This window comes from Pleurodeles waltl, chromosome 3_1 (genome assembly GCF_031143425.1).
Source record: "Pleurodeles waltl isolate 20211129_DDA chromosome 3_1, aPleWal1.hap1.20221129, whole genome shotgun sequence".
Classification (NCBI taxonomy): Eukaryota; Metazoa; Chordata; class Amphibia; order Caudata; family Salamandridae; genus Pleurodeles; species Pleurodeles waltl.
Genome location: NC_090440.1, coordinates 1,947,711,924 through 1,947,733,056, shown reverse-complemented (window position 1 = coordinate 1,947,733,056; position 21,133 = coordinate 1,947,711,924). Strand labels below are relative to the sequence as shown.

At 45.5% G+C, this 21,133-nt stretch overlaps 1 protein-coding gene across 3 annotated transcripts in view; it reads right to left on the bottom strand.

Moving 5' to 3' along the window:
• The window catches only part of ANKRD13B (ankyrin repeat domain 13B), a 353,565-nt gene that overhangs the window by 75,125 nt on the left and 257,307 nt on the right, over positions 1 to 21,133 (bottom strand). For all 3 annotated transcript variants that reach the window (XM_069226255.1, XM_069226253.1, XM_069226254.1), the window contains exons 11-12: positions 9,802 to 9,959; positions 3,845 to 3,997 (exon numbers count right to left, since the gene is read on the bottom strand). In XM_069226255.1, the coding sequence (XP_069082356.1) occupies positions 3,845 to 3,997; positions 9,802 to 9,959 (311 nt within the window). The remainder of the gene's footprint in view (positions 1 to 3,844; positions 3,998 to 9,801; positions 9,960 to 21,133) is intronic.

Below are 21,133 nucleotides of genomic sequence, written 5' to 3'. Positions count from 1 at the left end.
TAGAGGCAGTCAGCTAGGTATAAATCACAATTGTGTCTCTATAACTACAGCCGAGCCCAACCTTAGAAGGAAATACAGGATTTGTTTTGCTAATACTACTACCTTTTGACCCCTTTGGGGAATCCGTCCCATCTTGGTCACCATCATATATATAATAATATTTCAAAGACTTCACCTGAAGTTCATGAATGCTCTGCCTTGCCTTGCATTCAGGGCCTCTTGCTGCAGAGCAGAGTGTACAGCAGGCTCGGGCCTTGGGACTGGCCACCACGTGCACCCAGCGTCACTGCCCTTTGTTCATCAATCAATCCACCCATCCATCAATTCATGCACACATTCAACTTTCATCTCTATGTTCATTCATTAGGAATGCCAGTTATCCCTCGGTCTGTTGACACAACCACTTTCCATACACCTGTGGATCCATGATCTATCCCTCCATGAACTCACCTTGGAGCCATCTGTCGAATTGTTCTTTCAGGGCAGCCCAGTGGGAGGCATGACTTAATGTACAATTTAAGCCCTCTAATGTTAAAGATCGACCCCCCCGCCCCATTCTCACTCCACTTTCAAGTCTACACCGACCACCGATGATGGGAGGGGCAAGTGGTGCAGAATCTCATTGCCCCTGCTAACCTCGCTTCAAAAATTAGCCACAGCACCTCAGAGGGATTGGGTGCCTGCAGTCTACAAAAACGTGCTTTTGGTCTTGTGACAAAAATGACTTTGTTTTGCGGGCTTGAACGGAGTGTCTGTGTGAGTCTAAAGTGAGTAGAGCCGTTTGCCTGCGTGCGTATTGGGGATACTCTTGTGCCTGTGTGAATGTAAGGTGGAGAGTGTGACTAAGAGGCTGCTGGGTGAGCACTGCGGCTGTGTGAGTTGAGTGTGACTGTGTGGTAGCAGGGCAAGTCTTGTGCCTGAGTGCTTGGCAAGTTCTGTGCCTGTGTGAGTGCAGGGGGAGGAGTGTGACTGTGGCTGCTGGGTGAGACTGTGCCTGTGTGAGTGCAGGTCGATCATTGTGACTGTGGCTGCAGGGCGAGTCTTGTGCCTGTGTATGTGCAGGGTGAGGGAAGTTCCTGTATGAGTGCAAGGTTCTCCTGAGTCCGTGCAGGGTGTGGTTGAGTGCATGTGTGCCAGTGTGCGCGCAGAGAGATGTGTGTCTGATTGTGCGAGAGTCACAATGTTCCTGAGTGAAAAGATGTGGGTGCAGACTTAAGTGATGTGCCTGTGAGTGTAGAGTGAGTTGAGCCCGTGTGCACAATGGTGGAGAAGTGTGGCACAATGGTTAGAGCGGCAGACCCTGATGCAGAGATCTGGCCCAGGACCAGCGTTCAATTCTCACCTCAGCGGGTCTTGGGCTCAATTCCCTTGGACCAGATAATTCTCGCCTCAGTGCCTAATCTAATTAATGGGTCCCACTCTGTAACTCTGGGCAATAGCTTGCTTAATCTCCACAACGGCCCTCACAGCGCTTGGATGCCTGGCTTCACCCTGGGGCTGTCCAGGAGTGGGTGCCTCACAGGGAAAAGCCAGGAGGGGTTCCACAGCGGTATGCGTACAGCACCTTGAGACCCTAACGGGTGAGTAGTGCGCTATACAAGTGCAAAGTTTACAGTTTCACAAAGAATGAGTCTTGTGCCACTGTGCGTGCAGGGTGGTTCTTGTGCCTGAGTGTACAGTGAGTTGTGTATGATGAGCAGTGGACCTGTGTGACTGCAGAATGAGCCCTTGCGAGTGCAGGGTCAGTGGTGCGTGAGTGCAGACTCAGAGGCACGCATGCAGGATAAGTTGTGTGACTGCAGGGTGCAGCTCCTAAACGCCAGAACTATTGGCATTGCGAGTGCTAGTTCCATCATGCATTAGGTTTGAGAACTGCGACGATTTGAGTATTATCATTGATTTAAATCTTACTTTGAGCTCCACTGGATGAACTAAGGAACTTTCAGTCGTTCTCAAACCTACATTTGGAAAATAATCCCATACTATTATTTATTTTAATCCAAAAAAACAGAGATCCTTAGTCTATGAGGTTAACTCGATTCACTGACAATGCGCCAGCACTCATAGGCAAGAGGGTAAGGGCCTTGGTAGCGCCACATATTCCATAGAGGTGAAGAGGGTTAGAAAAATGATATTCTACCCACAGAAGCACACTTAACATCAGAGCATCATAGTCTTAAAAGTGCCATGACTTGAGTTTGTATTTGTAGTTTTGCTAGATATTTAAAGATCACACTGCTGATATATACTGTTTCCTGCCGCTAGTGGACAATGAGCGAGGGATGGGCTCCCTTTCTCTGAGATTGTGCTCTGAAGCATCTTAGTTTTTGGGGGAGTAGGTGCTATGGCCTCTCAAATAAGTCTGGCTCATGAAGCAATTGCACACATACGGATACTCTCTTTGTGTTTATTCTAGACCTGGTGGAGAAGAGGTACCTCCCTCGCCCTTCTTAGGGGTTACATCTTTAACTACTCCCTTTGGGTGGCCTGGCAGATCACTGTAACCTACTCTGTGGACCTTCCCAGTGGTTGTATGCAACGTGTGCTCACAGAGAAAGGGTGACTCCACCACTAAATGTAACCCAAGAGCATGTATGCAGGTGGTTGCTTGGCTTCCATGGGGAACAATTCCCTACAAATGAGGTTAAACCCTTCAGCAAATGCTGTGGAGCACCAAGAGCACTTTCACTTGTTGCGTATCAAGGAGGATGCCGAAGGACCCTGGGAGCACTGAAGCCAGCACTAACAGAGGTGCGAGTACTTGTAGTGAGTACTTGTTGCAATAGGACTCATATTAAATACCAAGCTTCGACACCTGCACAGTCTTGTGTCATTTGTAACCTCCATGCGATCTCCAAGTTCCAGAAGCACCTACAGACATTATGTTTGCCAATATCACAATATACAAAATGTAGGCATTTACCTTTACTGGACAATAGAGGATTCTTGAAGAAGTGGAAGACTTACATGTTGGAGACAGCGAAGGATGTAATTGAAGATTTGCAAATCCTTCATTCGAAAATGGCAGGTTTGAGTGAGATGTCCCCACTGGGTCAGTATCAGGTCCACAACAGAACTTTAGGAAGTGTCCTGCAGACATTTCTGTGAATCAGCCAGTGCGTTGCCAGCTATTTTATGGATGTAAATCATAGGAATGACTTGGAAAGGGGCACAGAACTTGAGAGCAACTAGACTGGATGGTGGCCAAAATTGTCACCCCGTTTGGACCCAGCCATATGCAAATCAGTCTTCACCCTGCTCCCCATGGGTCACGGAAGGACCTGGCCTGGCTATTCGGACTGGACTGTTCCCAAGTGGAGCAGGGTCAAGACTGATTGCCATATGGGTGGTTCCAAACTGGGGTGGCATGGTGAGAAAAAGAACAATGGATTTAACCCAGAACTGTGACTGGGGTATTTAAAAAGTTTCAGCACTCCGTTGATCCTCCTTTTGTGTTGCAACAAATAAGGACAACCAGTCTCATGTTCTTCTCACTTCACAGTGGTCAGAATACGTCAGCCATCTTGGATTCTGACCCATTAGAGACAAAACACCAAAGAACATCACTGCACCCCGAGCAGTATGAATGTCAAAACTCACATGATACATGTGTTTAAGGAGAATGAGAGACAACATGACGGAGTCAGAATATTTGGAAAGTCAGAGAAAATCAACTGAAGGAGCACACCCTATCCAAAGAAGCCTAAATTATTTTGGACAGGTGGCATTAGCTGGATTATAAGAGAAAGTAGTGAAATACAGATGCAAGTCACCCGTCGCAATATAGGAGTTGAGACCTTTACTGGTAAAATAAGTTAGTTCTGGTTAATACATGGATACATACTCATGGAGCTGGAGCTGCTGACGCTGGAGGAGTCGCTACTGGGGGATGGTGCCTCGCTGCCCGGACTCTGCCTCACTGAACCCACGCGCTCTTCACAGCCGTTCAGGTTTCCGAAGGTGATGCGGGCATTGAGGATGTGGAAGATTGGAATTTCTGTTGGAATACATATATTTACACATTATAAAGTGCACCGGTGTAACCCCTAACCCAAGCAAGAAGATAATATAATTCAGTAAGGAATACCAAGGGGTGCTGCCAGGCACCTGTGAAAGAACCTATAGACCAGTCCAGAGGGAGATAAAACAGTTCCTTACGAGATTAGCAGGGCACTGGGAGTGAATCTATAGTAAAAATCTCTGAACACAGGGTATGTAACTTACATTTGTACAGAACTGCATTTACCACTTGCCTGATTTCTTGCTGCTCCTGGGTGACTGACTGTTGTACGCTCGCTTTGCATTTTCACACTGGGGTGTGTTTTTTCAATTCCTGTGTACTTCTCCCAGTACCTGACGCAGGTGCTACACTACTGCCGCAGTGCCAGAGCAATCCCTACCTCACTGACGCTCTCCTACATGTCCGCGCCCTCCTATTGCTTGACTCTCCTGGTCCCAGTGATGTGCTTCTATGCCTTAGTGTGAAGAGATTTGCTGTCCATGTGTTAGTGTATTTTCTGTCCCAATGTGAGTGAAGTTCCTGCACATTTGGATATTTTCTGTGTTCCACTGTCATAGAAGGTGTGGTCTTTGGGAATTGGTCCTTTGCTTTGCGAGGGTAGGTCGCTCCCCTGTCCTCACAGCGCCACCAGATCCTGCGTGCCTTCCCCCTCGCTGTCTGCCTGTGTGTGATCCTTGCTTCCCGAGTGCCTGTCTGTGTGTGATTGCGCTCCCCTTTTCTCCTTGTTTCCCGAGTGTCTGTCCCCGATTGCTGCCTGTGTGTGATCGCGCTCCCCTTTACTCCGTGTCTCCCGAGTGTCTGCTCGCCTGAGTGCCCCCGCCGTCCCCCTCGTCCTTCCGCCGTTTTTCTCCTCTTTTTCGTACCTTTTTGAGGTACTTTTTGTTTTTCAGGCCTCCTCGCCGTTCTCAAGACCTCCCGCCGTTTTTTTTCCCGCTTTTTTTTCCCTACCCGCCCGCCTCCCGCCTCCCAGCTGACCCCGCCTCCCCCTTAAATGGCGGCCGCTGCGAGGCAGTGGTAGCGACCCCTGACCCCAGGGTAGGTCGCTCCCCTGTCCTCACAGCGCCACCAGATCCTGCGTGCCTTCCCCCTCGCTGTCTGCCTGTGTGTGATCCTTGCTTCCCGAGTGCCTGTCTGTGTGTGATTGCGCTCCCCTTCTCTCCTTGTTTCCCGAGTGTCTGTCCCCGATTGCTGCCTGTGTGTGATCGCGCTCCCCTTTACTCCGTGTCTCCCGAGTGTCTGCTCGCCTGAGTGCCCCCGCCATCCCCCTCGTCCTTCCGATGTTTTTCTCCTCTTTTTCGTACCTTTTGAGGTACTTTTCGTTTTTCAGGCCTCCTTGCCGTTCTCAAGACCTCCCGCCGCTTTTTTTCCCGCTTTTTTTTCCCTACCCGCCCGCCTCCCGCCTCCCAGCTGACCCCGCCTCCCCGGCTACCCCTTAAATGGTGGCCGCTGCGAGGCAGTGGTAGCGACCCCTGACCCCAGGGTAGGTCGCTCCCCTGTCCTCACAGCGCCACCAGATCCTGCGTGCCTTCCCCCTCGCTGTCTGCCTGTGTGTGATCCTTGCTTTCCGAGTGCCTGTCTGTGTGTGATCGCGCTCCCCTTCTCTCCTTGTTTCCCGAGTGTCTGTCCCCGATTGCTGCCTTTGTGTGATCGCGCTCCCCTTTACTCCGTGTCTCCCGAGTGTCTGCTCGCCTGAGTGCCCCCGCCGTCCCCCTCGTCCTTCCGACGTTTTTCTCCTCTTTTTCGTACCTTTTTGAGGTACTTTTCGTTTTTCAGGCCTCCTCGCCGTTCTCAAGACCTCCCGCCGCTTTTTTTTCCCTACCCGCCCGCCTCCCGCCTCCCCGGCTACCCCTTAAATGGCGGCCGCGCCCGTCTGCGCCCGTCCGCACCCGTCCGCACCCGTCCGCGCCTGGACCGCGCCCAGCGCCCGAACCCCTGGTCCCCACGAACCCCACCCCACCCTCCACCACCGCCTGACCTACGACACCACCACCCTCACCGCCCTCAACCCCGGCCGCACGCCGGGCTGCTACCGCGCCACCCCGAAGCGGACCCACGGACCCTTCACCTGCCGCAACTGCCGCTTCACCTGCCCACGAACACACATCGCACCCATCAAGAACGACTCCCACGGAAACAACCTCGACTGCATCCTGATCAACACCTGATCCGTCCACAGGCACGCCACCGAACTGTGGAACCTCATCGACTCAACAAACCCGGACATTGCCTTCCTCACCGAGACCTGGATGAACCCCTCCTCGGCACCCGACATCGCCATAGCCATCCCCGACGGCTACAAAATCATCCGGAAAGACCGCACCAACCGCACCGGAGGAGGCATCGCCATCGCACACAAAAACTCCATCTGCATCTCGACCCACGTCGACGACTCACTCCCCGACGCCGAACACCTCCACTTCGCAATCCACAGCGACCCTAAGACCACCCTCAGAGGCACCCTCATGTACAGACCACCAGGACCACGCACTAAGTTCAGCGAAGACATCGCAGACTTCGCGAGCCCACACGCACTCCCGTCCACCGACTACATCCTCCTAGGGGACCTCAACTTCCACCTGGAGAACCACACCGACAACAACACCACCGCCTTACTGGACAACCTCGCCAACCTGGGACTGAAACAGCTAGTCAGCACCCCCACCCACTACGCTGGACACACACTCGACCCCATCTTTTCCTCCAGCAAACACATCTCTTTCAGCCACACCACCGTACTCGCCTGGTCGGACCACAGCTGTGCCCACTTCAGCTTCAAGAAGACCACCATGCGCCACCACACCCAGCAACCACCAAGAAGACAATGGAATCGAATCACCACGGAACAACTCACATCGACCCTCTCCCAGAACCAACCCACCAGCACCCCAGACCCCAACGAAGCCGCCAACAACCTCACGAGCTGGATCTCCGACTGCACCAACCTCCGGGCCCCCCTGAAGTCCCAAGCAAACACCAACAACCACAAGAAAAACTCCTGGTTTACCCCCGACCTCAAGGACTCCAAAAAAGAATGCCGCACCCTCGAGAAGACTTGGCGCCTCAACCAGACCGAAGAGAACATGTCTGCTCTCAAGAACGCCACCCGCCAACACCACCAACGCCTCCGCGCCGCACGTAAATCAGCCTTCCAGAACAGACTAGACAACAACGCCCACAACAGCAAGGAACTATTTGGCATCGTCAAAGAACTCTCCAACCCCGACGCAGAAAACAACTCCATCCCTCCCTCACAGGACCTCTGCGACTCCCTCGCAGCCTTCTTCCACCACAAGATCACCGACATCTACAACAGCTTCACCACTACCAACACGAACCCACCACTGGAACCTGCCACCGACAACACCACCATCCTCACCTGGAACCCAACCACCACCGAGGAAACCACCCACATCATGAACTCCATCCACTCAGGATCACCATCCGACCCCTGCCCGCACCACATCTTCAACAAAGCCGACAACATCATCGCACCCCACCTCCGAGACGTCATCAACGCGTCCTTTACCACCGCCACCTTCCCGGAGAACTGGAAACACGCCGAAATCAACGCCCTCCTAAAAAAAACAACAGCAGACCCCACCGAACTCAAAAACTTCCGGCCCATCTCGCTCCTACCATTCTCCGCCAAAGTGATTGAGAAAATCGTCAACGCTCAACTCACCACCGCCCTGGAAACCAACGACTCTCTCGACCCCTCACAGTTCGGCTTCAGAGCTAATCACAGCACCGAGACCGCCCTCATTGCAGCCACGGACGACATCAGATCCCTGACCGACAAAGGAGAAACTGTGGCCCTCATCCTCCTGGACCTCTCTGCAGCCTTCGACACGGTATGCCACCGTACCCTGATACGCCGCCTCAGCAACGCCGGCATCAGAGGCAAGGCCCTGGAATGGATCATCTCCTTCCTCTCCGGAAGAACTCAGAGAGTCCGCCTCCCCCCCTTCAGATCCACAGCCACGGAGATCATCTGCGGCGTCCCCCAAGGATCCTCCCTCAGCCCCACCCTCTTCAACATCTACATGACCCCCCTGGCGAACATCGCACGAAAACACGGACTCAACCTCATATCCTACGCCAACGACACCCAGCTCATCTTATCCCTCACCAACAACCCCACCTCAGCAAGAGCCAGACTACACGAAGGCATGAAGGAAGTAGCGAACTGGATGACAGACAGCCGGCTTAAACTGAATACAGAGAAGATGGAGGTCCTCATCCTCGGCCCTACACCAACCGCCTGGGATGACTCCTGGTGGCCTCCCGCCCTAGGCAGCACTCCCCAACCCACCGACCACGCACGCAACCTCGGCTTCATCCTGGACTCTTCCCTCTCCATGACCAGACAGGTCAACTCGGTGACCTCGGCATGCTTCAACACCCTCCGCATGCTCCGCAAGATCTTCCGCTGGATCCCCACCGACACCAGGAAGACCGTCACCCACGCCCTTGTCACCAGTCGCTTGGACTATGGGAACGCTCTGTACGCCGGCATCACCATCAAGCTGCAGAGGAAACTTCAATGAATCTAGAACGCTGCCGCACGACTCATCCTGAACATACCCCGCCACCACCACATCTCCGGACACCTGAAGAAACTTCACTGGCTACCAGTCAACAAGAGGATCACCTTCAGACTCCTCACCCACGCACACAAAGCCCTGCACAACCTCGGACCAAAACTCATCAACCACCGCGTCTCCTTCTACACTCCTCCGCGCACCCTACGCTCGACCGGACAAGCCCTGGCAGCCGTACCCCGCATCCGCAAAGCCACCGCCGGAGAAAGATCCTTTTCTTTCCTGGCAGCGAAGACCTGGAACTCTCTTCCCAGCCATCTTCGCGCCATACAGGACCACCTCTCCTTCAGAAGGCAGATCAAGACCTGGCTCTTCGAGCACTGACCCTCCCCTCCCCCCACCAGCGCCTTGAGACCCTTACGGGTGAGTAGCGCGCTTGATAAATGTGATTGATTGATTGATTGATTTGCTTTGGTTAGTTAGTTGCCTGAGATTGAACGGGGGTCTTTCCCCTCCCTAAAACCGAAATCTCTCCAGGAACTGATGAAGAATGAGGTGAACAACTAAGGAGAGCGGGGATTAGAGAGAACTGAGCAGAAGAGCAGGGCTATTTTGTCTGGTACGTTCTCCACAACCCCATTGCTGTCCTTGTTTGCTATGCCACTGCCGGCTGGTCATAGGGGGCTGAAAGTGAGACACATGACATTAGGCAGCTCTTGCACATACATAGGAGTGTGCCTGTGGAGAGAGAAGATGGTTCCCCACACAATGCATAGATTTAACCTACAAATAACCACAGAAAGCACACACAGTGGGTAATGGAAGGGCTGCCATTATGGAAACCTTATTCTTAATTATGGAGGTATAGTGACCAGGTAGAAGCGGGAGACCTTGGAGAAAAATGTGACACCTTGGTCACATTACTTCTTTTCTCCATGCCTTGGTTCCCTTACATACCCTAATTTGAAATTCTTGGAAATAGGGTCATGGCCAGTATTAAGTGTTTTATAAAGAGCTGGACACGTGCATTTACTTTTGTTTTTTGGTATTCAGAGCGCTGGGAATTATTTTAGAAATTGGTAAACTTTCACCTTCAGAAATAACAACTAGGCATGTTGAGCTCAACCAGTCCGATCCAGAGATCCATGAAAACCCCTAAGGGATCATGCACTGCAATCTTTTCAAGGGCAGATACATAGTAAACCTTGGGACAATGTCATACACATATTGGTCACATACCTATTTTAACAGGGAAGCCCGGAGGTAGTCTGAGTGTGATGAAATCTCGCAGTTTTGCAAACAGTGCATTGCTGATGGCCATGAGGTCAATGATGGGGGCGACTTGTTCTGCCAGGGATAAAGGGTGGTCCTCACAGAGCCAGAGCTTGGCCTTGAACCTACAGAGGGGAAGACCCAGAACAGATGCGAAATTGAACAGAGAAAGGATAGACATGATGAGACAAGAAGTACAGAGTCCAGTAATGCATTCTTCATGTAGTCTCTGCAATGTTAGACCAGTCACCAAGTATATATCCAGCATCTACAGTGCTCCAGCTGATTTCTTTTCCAACTTTCACGTTTTTACCAAAGAAACCTGTTGTGGTTTTAAAGATGGGCTCTCCACACTTATATGAATCCCATCAAATAAACAGCCCGGATTGGAGGGAAGGGATGATAGCCTGGACTTATAATATTATTGCAAAATAACTCCTTCCCCTGCTCGCCCCTTAATTAAAATCAATTGTGCCCCTTGTAGCCTAATTCACAAGCAGATTGCTCCACATTCTTTATCTATTATCTAGAATATCTATCCAACCAAGGGCCAGATGTATCAAGAATGCCTTTTGCGAGTCAGAAATAGCGATTTTTAAGAAATCGCTATTTCTGATTCGCAAAATGCAATGTATCACATTTGCGATTCGGTAATAGCGATTTCTTAAAAATCGCAAATGCTATTACCGAATCGCAAATTGCGATACCGGCCCCATTCGCACCTATGGACCTGTAGGCCAATATTTGCGATTTTTTTGCATTTCCAAAATTGCGATTTCTTAACTGGAAATCGCAATTTTGGAAATGCAAAACCACAGGGTGCTGGGGGCCTAAGGCCCCCTCTGCTGCACCCCAAAACGTTTTTTAGGACATGTAAGGTGCACACATGCCAAAAGAGCATGTGTGCTTTACATGTACATTTTAAAAATACATTTTAAAAGCATTTTTACATTTTGCACATGGTTACCACCAAGTTCAACTTGGTGATACGATTCCTTAATGCCCAATTCGCATTAAGGAATTGCTTCTTAAATGTGCTTAAGAAATCGCAAATCCTTATTCGCGATTTCTTATTTAGAGAGTCGCAATTTGTGACTCTCTAAACAGGGTCGCAATTTTAAGGAATCACTATTTTAGCGATTCCTTAAAATTGCTTTCAGAATGCCTTTGATACATTCTGAAATGGCTTTTTGCATTCGCACCGTTTGCGAATGCAAAAAGCTTTGATACATCTGGCCCCAAATTCTTATACATAATCGCAATTTTAAAGGCATGAGAACATACACACCAAGAAAGTCATCTTCACACTTGACAATATTAGATTCCTTCTCAACACCGTTAGCATAACACACAAAAAATGTCACTGACATGACAAATTCCCCTCTTTCGACATTGTTTGCTTTTCTCCCAAGATCTCCAAATATCACCCTAACTAATCTCTCACTAGATCCACAACAAAATAATCAGCATCACACAAAACATAATGACATAATGCTCCAAAGTCTTTACAAATCGTACGCTTGGTGACTTCAAGGATAGCTGCATCATCCAACATCTTCAAATGATAGACCATTTGATTTCATACCAACACAACGAAACCCCTCATACTCTCAACACACCATTGCTTAAAAAAAAGACAAGCCTCTTGCACAAAACAAGTTGGAAATATGTGGTGCCATAGGAAATAAATGGCTTTAAAAGAAAAGGCTGAATAAGAGAAAGACACATTTATTTTTCAAAGAAATAAGTTAAGTAGGGCAAAGTTTTCTTATGCTGGCGATACTGCTAAATACACAGGTTTGCAGAATACCAAAGTTACCTAGTCTAGTTTCCATCTCATGCCTTTCTTCCACCAACCGACACTAAGGGCCTGATTTCGACACTGACAGATGGGATACTCTGTTTCAAACGTGAAGGATACCTCGCCCGCCTTTTTACAAGTTCCATAGGATATAATGGAATTTGTAATACGGCGGGTGGGATATCCGTCATGTTTGCGATGGAGTATCCCATCCACCAAGATTGTAATCAGGCCCTTACTGTTTCTTTATCTTAATGTTACAGATTCTTTTTCATCGCTACTTTTTCCCTTTGTCTCTGTTTTCTATCTTTCTCTTCATTCCTCTTTTTCCTTTTTCTATCGTTCTGTCTGTTGTTTTGGATATCAGTCTGATGAGGAGAAATATGTCTTAGTGCTCAGAAATATGCCAATGCCTACTACCTACAATCACCAGCAGATACAAAACACTGGTAGAAAGGAAACGGAGGAAAAGACACCAAAAGACAGGAGGATTCCTCATTATGAAAGCCCACATTACACGTGGCTAGCACAGAGGGATTCCTCTAGGCCAGCCGCAGTACCCACGCAGTTCATCTCGACGTGTATCGGTTAAGAATGTACCGACAAGGCTGAGGGCGTTGCCTTAATACTCTCAAAATGTTTATTTATTTGCACTTTTATAAAACGGGACTCAGTCCCTGCAGATGTCGATTCCATACCTTTAGAGACCTGAGTCTTCATACATTTTAAGATGTAGAGCCCAAGAGGAAGCAAGAGGAAAAAACATGGATATACAGTGAAAAATGCCAACCAAAATTGCTTTAAAGCCAAACTGAGGAAATGAGAGGGGATGATCAATATCTCAAATAGCACAATTATGATTTTTTAGATGAATTGTTTCATGAAAAAACATGAATGGAATTTCAATGGTTAATTCATTGAGAGAGTCGACTGTTGTAAACGCCTTGGGTGCCAGCAGTCTGAATTGGGAAAATGGGATGCTCATCCAAAAAGATATGGTGGTGATGCAGTGTTACCATCCTTTATTTGTGCCTAATAGTGTGTTAACCTGTAACTCCCATAACCACTATTTATATAGTATACAGATAATTTTACATTTTGATTTAGAAAAAACAAGTGATTTATATGTTTTTAATTAACTCTAGTTAGAATATGTTCATCTTAACATTGACATGAGTGAGCCTTTGTGCCCAACTCCATATTAAAGTAAACTCTGTATTTCTGCTTGCTGTGCATAACTCTCTTCCTATTTCAGTCATCAGAGTCATCATGTTCTTGTTAAAAATGTTATTCTTTGTTAGTGTACAGTTGAAGGTAGAAACAAAGCATTTAATTGGTTTGGACCATGATTCTTAGTACCTGCACGGGAATGGGGGATAATACTCCTTTATGAGATATCTTAAAGGCCGTGACAATAGAAGAATCTGGCATTGTATTATTGATGAGAAGGAGGCTGAGACCAAGCACATCATGAACAATGATTTTGATTAGTTCTTACTATGTGCGAACCTGTAGAATGTATCTCTTTGAATTAATTGAATGTTCTCTTTTTTGAGACACAATGCTTCTAATATTTTTGCTTTTAGACTTCCATCCTAAAGCAAGTGCATTTCCCCTTTTCTTGATAGGAACTTTAATTTGGTTCTGTTTGACATTCTATACCCGTTGACACCTGCTATTTACGAATTTCCCAACTTTAACAGCCACTTTAGATTAGCATAGGGTATTTCCCATAAGGGGAACTGAATCTTCATATAATTAAATGCTGTCTTTAAATAACTGAACTTTGTTTTGCTTATTTGTCTTGCCTGGTTAATTTACACCTTGCTACATCCCAGTGATTATTGATTTAGGATTAAATGTACTAATTTGAGATTGTAACTTTACTAATTTGTTAAGAAACCTTTATGGTTCACAAATTTACTCCTTTCGGTCTTTACTGTGGAGCAAAATATGCTTCACTGCACTTGAATTGCTGAAATAGATGACTGTAAGCCTCAGTACGAGATCACGATGCAGCCATGTAAATGTAGCGAAGACAGGAGACTGCACCTAGTTTGTACAGTGCAAACACCATCCTTATCTTCTTGTGCTATCAACGCTATTCTGGAATTTTAGCAGTGATACAACAGCCTTCACATAGGCTTTCCTAAGAAATCGATCTCCAAACTCTATTGGGGCCAAGACCATGCTGCTCTTCTTTTGTTTAGTCTGAATCACTTTGATCATATTTCACCTGTATTATGATCCCTCCACTGCTCCCGTGATGGAAAGATCAAATTTCTAACCTGTTTGCTTGACTCATAAAGTCTGCATTCTCGGTCTCCACAATACTTGGTCAAGTTGTTCATCCTTTACCAACAACCTACAGTCAAGGCTAATGTCTACAGCTCACAACTTGTTGTCCATACGGTCATACCACTGTAAGATGTTTGGAGGCAGACTCCTTCACGTGCAAATATCTTCAGTAAGGAACACCCTCCCACTACATCAAAAACTGAAATACGTCTATTTCAGGTTTCAAAGAGTGCTAAAAACTCAATTATTTAGAGAAAGTTATAGTTAACCATTTCTGCCTCCTCTGTGTGCTAGAACAAAAAGAAGAAAAAAAAAAGGTACTAAAATCATCAAAATTGCTTAAGATGATTGCATGATATGATGTTTTAAAGATGTAAGAAAAGTTGGTAGAAAATGTAAAGCACCACTGAAAAACAAAGGTTTGCTGTTGACCAAGACCTATGTGTGATTTGAGGCTGACCGCAGTAGAGTGAGTCATGGTGGCAGTGCTTAATTTGTAAATAAAAACGTGCCGGTGCTCAAAGCCCTCCTCTTAAACACACGGCTGCTGCAATTAAATGTGCGAACACGGAATACTGAGGCAGTGTAATCCTGAAGCCATCTAGGGCCTTTTCAATCCATTTAAAGCCACTCCCTGCCCCTTCTCTTGCAGCTTTCTGCCTTTTCCTATTGTGACGCTTTTTCGTTTTTCTCTTCCTCCGTCTTTCCTATATATCTCTTTTGCTGGCAGTAAACGCTTGAGGCAGAAAAATAAGCACCGGCCCAAAAAAAAAAGTGCTGGTTCTCTGCACCAGATTAAAAAAAGCACAAATTAAGCACTGCATGGCGGTCAAATATTTTACCTTCTGACTTAGTTTCTGAAATGAAAGCAATAATCCTTCAGGTGTGCATAGGCCAAGGATGATGCAGTCAAGAGACCCTTCAAGCCAGATACCTTGTTGTTGAGCTCCCCCTGAAGCCATTCATTTTCCACCAATGTCACAAAGTTGGACAGAGCTGGAGCTCGTAGTGACTGAGCTCACTTCACTGGTAGGATGAATTTTCCCCTGGACCATAGTTTTACCTTAGGATTCAGTCACATTTCTGGTTTCTGGTTCGCAAAATCCTCCAGCAGGCGAGGCAGGAAGCTCTTATTGGGAAGATCTACAAGGTCATATATCTTTAAGGGAAGGTCCAACTGAAACCGTTTTCAGCAAGTGAGACGAATCTGATTTTCTTGCCCACCTGGGGTAATACCTCCCTGGTCAAGCCTCAGCACCCTGCCCCTGTTCACTTGAGATGGAGAAAATAACTAAGCCCCACTTTTCTCCAATTGCTGGGAAAGCTCCTTCTGCTAAGTCCTTCAGTCCGTAGCTCCTCAAAACAATCGTCTAGACACCAGATCGCTCCAGCGAGGACTTTCTAAATATAAAGTGTGCCACTTTTTATATATGTTAGGTACCCTGCCTTGTGGGCTAGCAAGGCACATTGCAGGTGCGAGTTATTAGGAACATAGGGGTTCTCTTATGGTAAAGACACTTTTCCTTGTGATGTGTTGGTGCAATACCTGTAAACTCCAGACCAGCCAGAACACAGTGGTGCTTCTGGCACCTATATACACATTTAAAATATATGTGAGTGGTGGAAATGTATACTGCAGCCCACATTTAACATTTAACTCCCATGCCATTGTGCAATTTCTGTGCTATCTATCACGACTGTACAAGAACGTTAAATAGACCAATGTAGTGAAACCAATCTTGCCAATACCATTTTAGGGCCAGTGGCACTGAATAGCAGTGTAAGAGGGCATATAGTCCTATTGCCAGCAAAAACAGGCCCATAAAAAGGTGAACCATCTGTGGTGACCAGGCAGAAAAGACAAATTTGCTACAACTGGTTATGAGGTGACACTGTTATTGGTTCTTCTTGATACCTGTCACATTTGCTGGTGCAACACCTAATCACTGTATCTGATCAGAAAAAAGCTCCTAGTAGTGCTTTTACAAGAAGAACATGAATACATACATACATAATATTTTGTTACTATAATTAAATTAAATAATAGAATACAACAATGCTCTTCTCTTGGAGGCACCCTTATCAAAGTTGGAACCCTAGCTCTCAAAGCCAAAACCATTATATAAGACCTTTCTTTGGTAATACTTGTAGAGTCCAGTTGAAAAATCTTATCGACATCAAAAACACTCATAATTTTTTTCTACTCCAAATGACAGGTGCAATTATATTTTAACAGGCTAAATCATCAAATTAGCTACAAAGCCAAGAATGCTTCTTTTTCCTTCACACTACAAATCCTGTTCTGTTGTGTATTTACTCCGTATAGGCATGGAATGTATTATAAAATGTCAGCAATGACAGTCCCTGGAGAAAAGCAGGTTCTTAGATAGTAGACAATCTTATTTCCTCCCACCTTTCAAAACAGAATTAGGCATATTGGATAGAAGGGTAGCCATGAGTTGCTCATGAAAACTACGACACACTCCTTATCCTACTAGTTTTATTAGCATAAATTGCAATATTTGACACTTTACAGAAACGTATACTGGCCAAAAATGCCCACCAGACATAAGAATGATACTGATCACGCTCCCTTACTTGCACCTCAAACTTGCCATTTTTTAAAGTGATCTTTCAGGTGGAAATTAAACAAAACCTATGAGAGCATCTGAGCTCACCGCTGTTTCCTTTCATCTTCAACATGTGCCTCCCAGCCTCCTGGAAAATTATTTTCAATCAGGTCAACAACAATCAGCTACAACTGAGGCTTAGGAAAATATGTAAATGAATCAAAGTAATAAGAGCATCACTACAATGCTGGGAATTAATACTAAATGCCTTCTTTTAAAGTGATATGAACCTGGAAACCTAATGAATCCCTCCCCTTCTATTGGCCGCTTGTCGCAGCTGGAATCCTTGGTCTCTTAACTGAAACTAACATTGTATTTTAAAAATACATATAAAAATGCACATAGGCCTACAATAGGAATACCCTTCTTTCTCTCATGTTACAAAAAAGTCCTTATCAGGGGTTCACAATCTCCAAACCTAATGACTCCAATGCTTTTTTCCATTGCCTTATCTATGAAAGGCACCATCAAAACTCAAATAATGCAAAATCATCCCTAACCTTCCAGATGTCCATAGGCTCCAGCTGCAAAATGATGGTCTTTAAAATTCTCTGCCATGTACTTCACCACTTCTGAATAGCATTCTTTTACATATAACCATCCAATCAGACCTCTACACTCAAGCCACTTCTCTCGAGGTATCATACCTCTCTTTAGAAAGATAAGGCAAGAAAAAATCTTTGGTAAAGAATGTGCCACTCTGTGCCCTTCATCTTGAAGTGAAGTGCATCACAGAGTGCTCATAATCTGAGAATAGACCTTAGGTATCACAATCTTTAGAGACTCTTAACAGCTTTCTTTGGGTTGGTTTGGTTATTTGGTTCCACCTGCCCATCAAACATTTCGAGCTTTATTTCTAGTCTACCAACCCCACCAATGCTCCCTACCATGGCACTCACTTCATTGTCTCACTGGCACTCAGACGTGGCTGCTTTTAAGCAGCATATAGGGCTACATAAATGAATTCAGTACATAATAGAGAAACATACTTCAGAAAAACAAAAAACGTGTTCTTTCTCTTTTAGGCTCTACTGATTTTGTGATAGAGCAAAAGGGGTAATATATACATTTTAACACTGGCAAAAGTATTCTATTGCCCACAATCCTCTCATACTATAGAGATTTGTTTATGGAGAAATAAGACACCCCATGTGGGCCACAACAAGCAAAAGTTTTGTTATAAAGGATAAACTGTTGATCACCTGGAGAAAGATTGTTGTCTTTGGCTGCAAGATTGAAAATCAGCATGCTCAGTGTTTTTATTTAGTTAATTCATCAGTAAAGTGTGTCACACTACTGGGAGCTGCCAAAGAGTACTTTGAGTGAGAGGATAATGAGACTGCAGTTACATGGATGGCACTTACCCAATATAAAGGCAACATTCGAAACATACGTATTATGGCAAAGTCTTTGAAGGATCAAGGAAGGTGTGCATTAGCCATGAGACGATTTTAGGGGTCTGGTTTTAAGTGTCTGACTAGTGTTTCAGTTTTCAAAGGTAACAATAGGTTTGCCATTCTTAACTCCATATTTACGCTCCTTAAAAATATATATATCATTAACTTATATATATATATATCTGTGTGTACAGTTAGGTATAGAAAATCTATGCTTACTTACCCATCAATATTTCATTCCTTGATATTTTGGCTACAATATTAAGGTATGCCAATGCTACCTACTTATATTCTGTACCCACACGTTAGCAGACATTGATTGACTGACCATTTAAGACTTTCATATCAACATAAGTTTCTTTCTCTTTCCAATCCCCTTCCCTCAACAGCATGTTCACACTATTGTTTTCCAAATGAGATGCGTGTATGGGCAAGAGAGGGCAGGTGGAGAATACTTCAGTTTGCATCCACATCACTCCTACATGACTGCCCGAGTGCAGTTGCCTAGGATAGTGTTCAATTAATTGTTCTGACAGCAGGTTCCTAATTGGTGATGAGAGGATTCGTCTACACCCAAGGAAAACCTAAGCCAAATCTCTTGCGAAATTTGATGGAATCAATCAACCAGGAAGTAACACCAATTGCCCAAAGATGGCACCTTGGGCTCTGATCGAGAGCTTTCAGAAAGGAAATGCCCTCTTCTAAAAAGGCACAATTTTAAAAGCTAGCAAATCTAGACAATAGGATATAAAAATGTAATAAAGAAAAACATGAAAAGTAAAAAAGATATATCTGGAGCCCATAAAACATAGTAGTTGTCCATTGTATGTATAATTTATTGTATAGATATTAAAATCCATTGCAATTTGAAACCAAAGTTAATCAATAATAAAATACACAAATTGAGAACCCCAAACTACCGGCAAAACACAATGTTAATATCAGACATTAAATACAGAATAATATACTTAATTAATTTATATACATTAAATAAATCAAAATAAAATAATAGCAGGGGATCCAGCTGCAAAATATAACATTGCACATAATTATAATTACTTCCGGGCCTCCCTGAGAGCCAGACACCCATCTCATAAACAGTAAACATGGAACCAACGACTATCTGGGCCCTTACCTGCATTAGTTGTTCCATTATAGAATAGCAACCAGCAAGATATTAAAAACCATAATAAAGAAATACAAAACTCAATGACTGTGCAAAGTTGGCTCAAAACCCAAAGGAGCAACAGCAGAAGATAGTTTTCATATACCATTAACCACTTCTCATAGTGCTCCTAATGAACTTGGCCTGGGAGGCACTAATGAATTTGGTCCCAAAACATTCAGCATTGTGCTCTCAGGGTCCAAGGACATAATAACAGCATGCCGACAGGAGCAGAACCCCAATTCATTCCACTTATTCCGTAACAAAGATCTACGCTCCTTAAGCAAAGATGGAAACAGGCAGGCCACATGTTCAAAAGATTCTTCCTAGCTACCACAACCCCTGCACATGACACCCTCCCCTGGGTTGGGCAGCCAAGTGGGTAAATGCTTCAAAAAAGTCTAATCTCCCATCCTTAGAGCCTTGAATTTCTCTTTCAGAGGAATGCCATAAGAGCAATAAAAATAGCCAGCTGGGGTAGCTGGCCAGAATGAATTAATAACTGCCCAGGCATGTTTACGCTTGGCAAGGAGAGTTCATCTGAGTGGTAGGCCCAGAGCTGAACATTCTTTTTAATACCCAATTTAAAAAGGGGTTGAGATGGATTGTTAGCCCAAAGGTCCTAAACTCTCGGTAACCATTTACAATCAGTCAAAAAGCAGTAGTGAGCACCTTTCGCCTCAGTCACACTAATTTCAAGCCACAAAACTGACTCCAAGTTACTCGCCATAGCCCACTGTAATTTATGACAGTTTCAGGAAAGCACCGGCACCCACTGCCCGCTGATCTAAAAGGCCAAATTCCAGCCGAACTTCCCCAGGAGATGCAGATTGCGATAGATGAAAGACCCTCTTATAAATCTTGACCACCAACCTGTTTGGCAGACATGAGCCTCTGCCCAACATAACTTACTGACCACAAGACAGTCAGGGAGTAAACTTTGCTTTCATAACTTCAATTGAAGAGAACAGGTTGGGCCCCCTAAGGATTTTAAGTAGTTTGGAAAAAGTCACCTGCAGGACCACAACTTTACCTTCAATCTCCTTCCTCTGCCTAACAAAGCTGCCCCTTGCATCGAAATGCACCCCTAAATATTTATAGGAGTGGTCTGAAATAAGGTTACTGCTCTTAGATAGTTGTTTCCCAAAGGCCTCTTCCTGCCAAAAGAAACCACTTTTGTTTCTAGCAGATTTCCTTCCAGATAATTCACAGCTGTATAAAGTACAAGTTGGTTAAGCAACCGTGGTAGGCCAACCCTGGTGTGGCTGAACATTGCCAAATCATCAGCATAGAGCAAATGGTTAAACTGAAGACCACCGATCTTAGGGGGATGAAAGTTAATGGCATCAAGAGCAGGTGACAGGTCTGCAATAAACAGATTAAAAAACAAGGGGGCAAGCACGCATCCTGCTTCACACCACAAAAGTTGGAAATGTTCCCGGAAAGGGAGCGGCCATCTCTTAATTTAATGTGGACCCAGGTGTCTGTCTGTATGTAATTCTATAATAGCCCCCGGGAGCACAGATGGAATTCCCCAATTTTATAGTTTGACCCGTAGGTACCCGATCTAAAGCTGCTTTAAAATCAACAAAACAACAATGCAGTACACAGCCTAATGAGTTTGCCTTGTCCATCAAAATAGATAGGGCTAATAAGTTGGTAGATGTACCCAATACAGCAGAAAACCCAGTTTGGCATATAGGAATTGGACCCTTCAACACAGCCCAAGATTGAAGACCTTCTAGCAAATGACTGGCATAGAACTTACCCTCATTGTCAAGCAATGCTATCAGCCTAAAATCGGCAGGATCAGACGTTGAGCCATTTTTGTGTAATGGGTGAATTATAGCATCACGCCAAGACTTGGGAATTTTTGAGAAATGTAGTTGTCCATATAATATCCCCCATCAGACAATAAGAGACAGTAAGAGATTTCTGTGATGGAGTGAAGGGAGGATGCAGCATAAAGCAGACCAGTCAAACACACTCTGAAGAGAAACTACGTCTG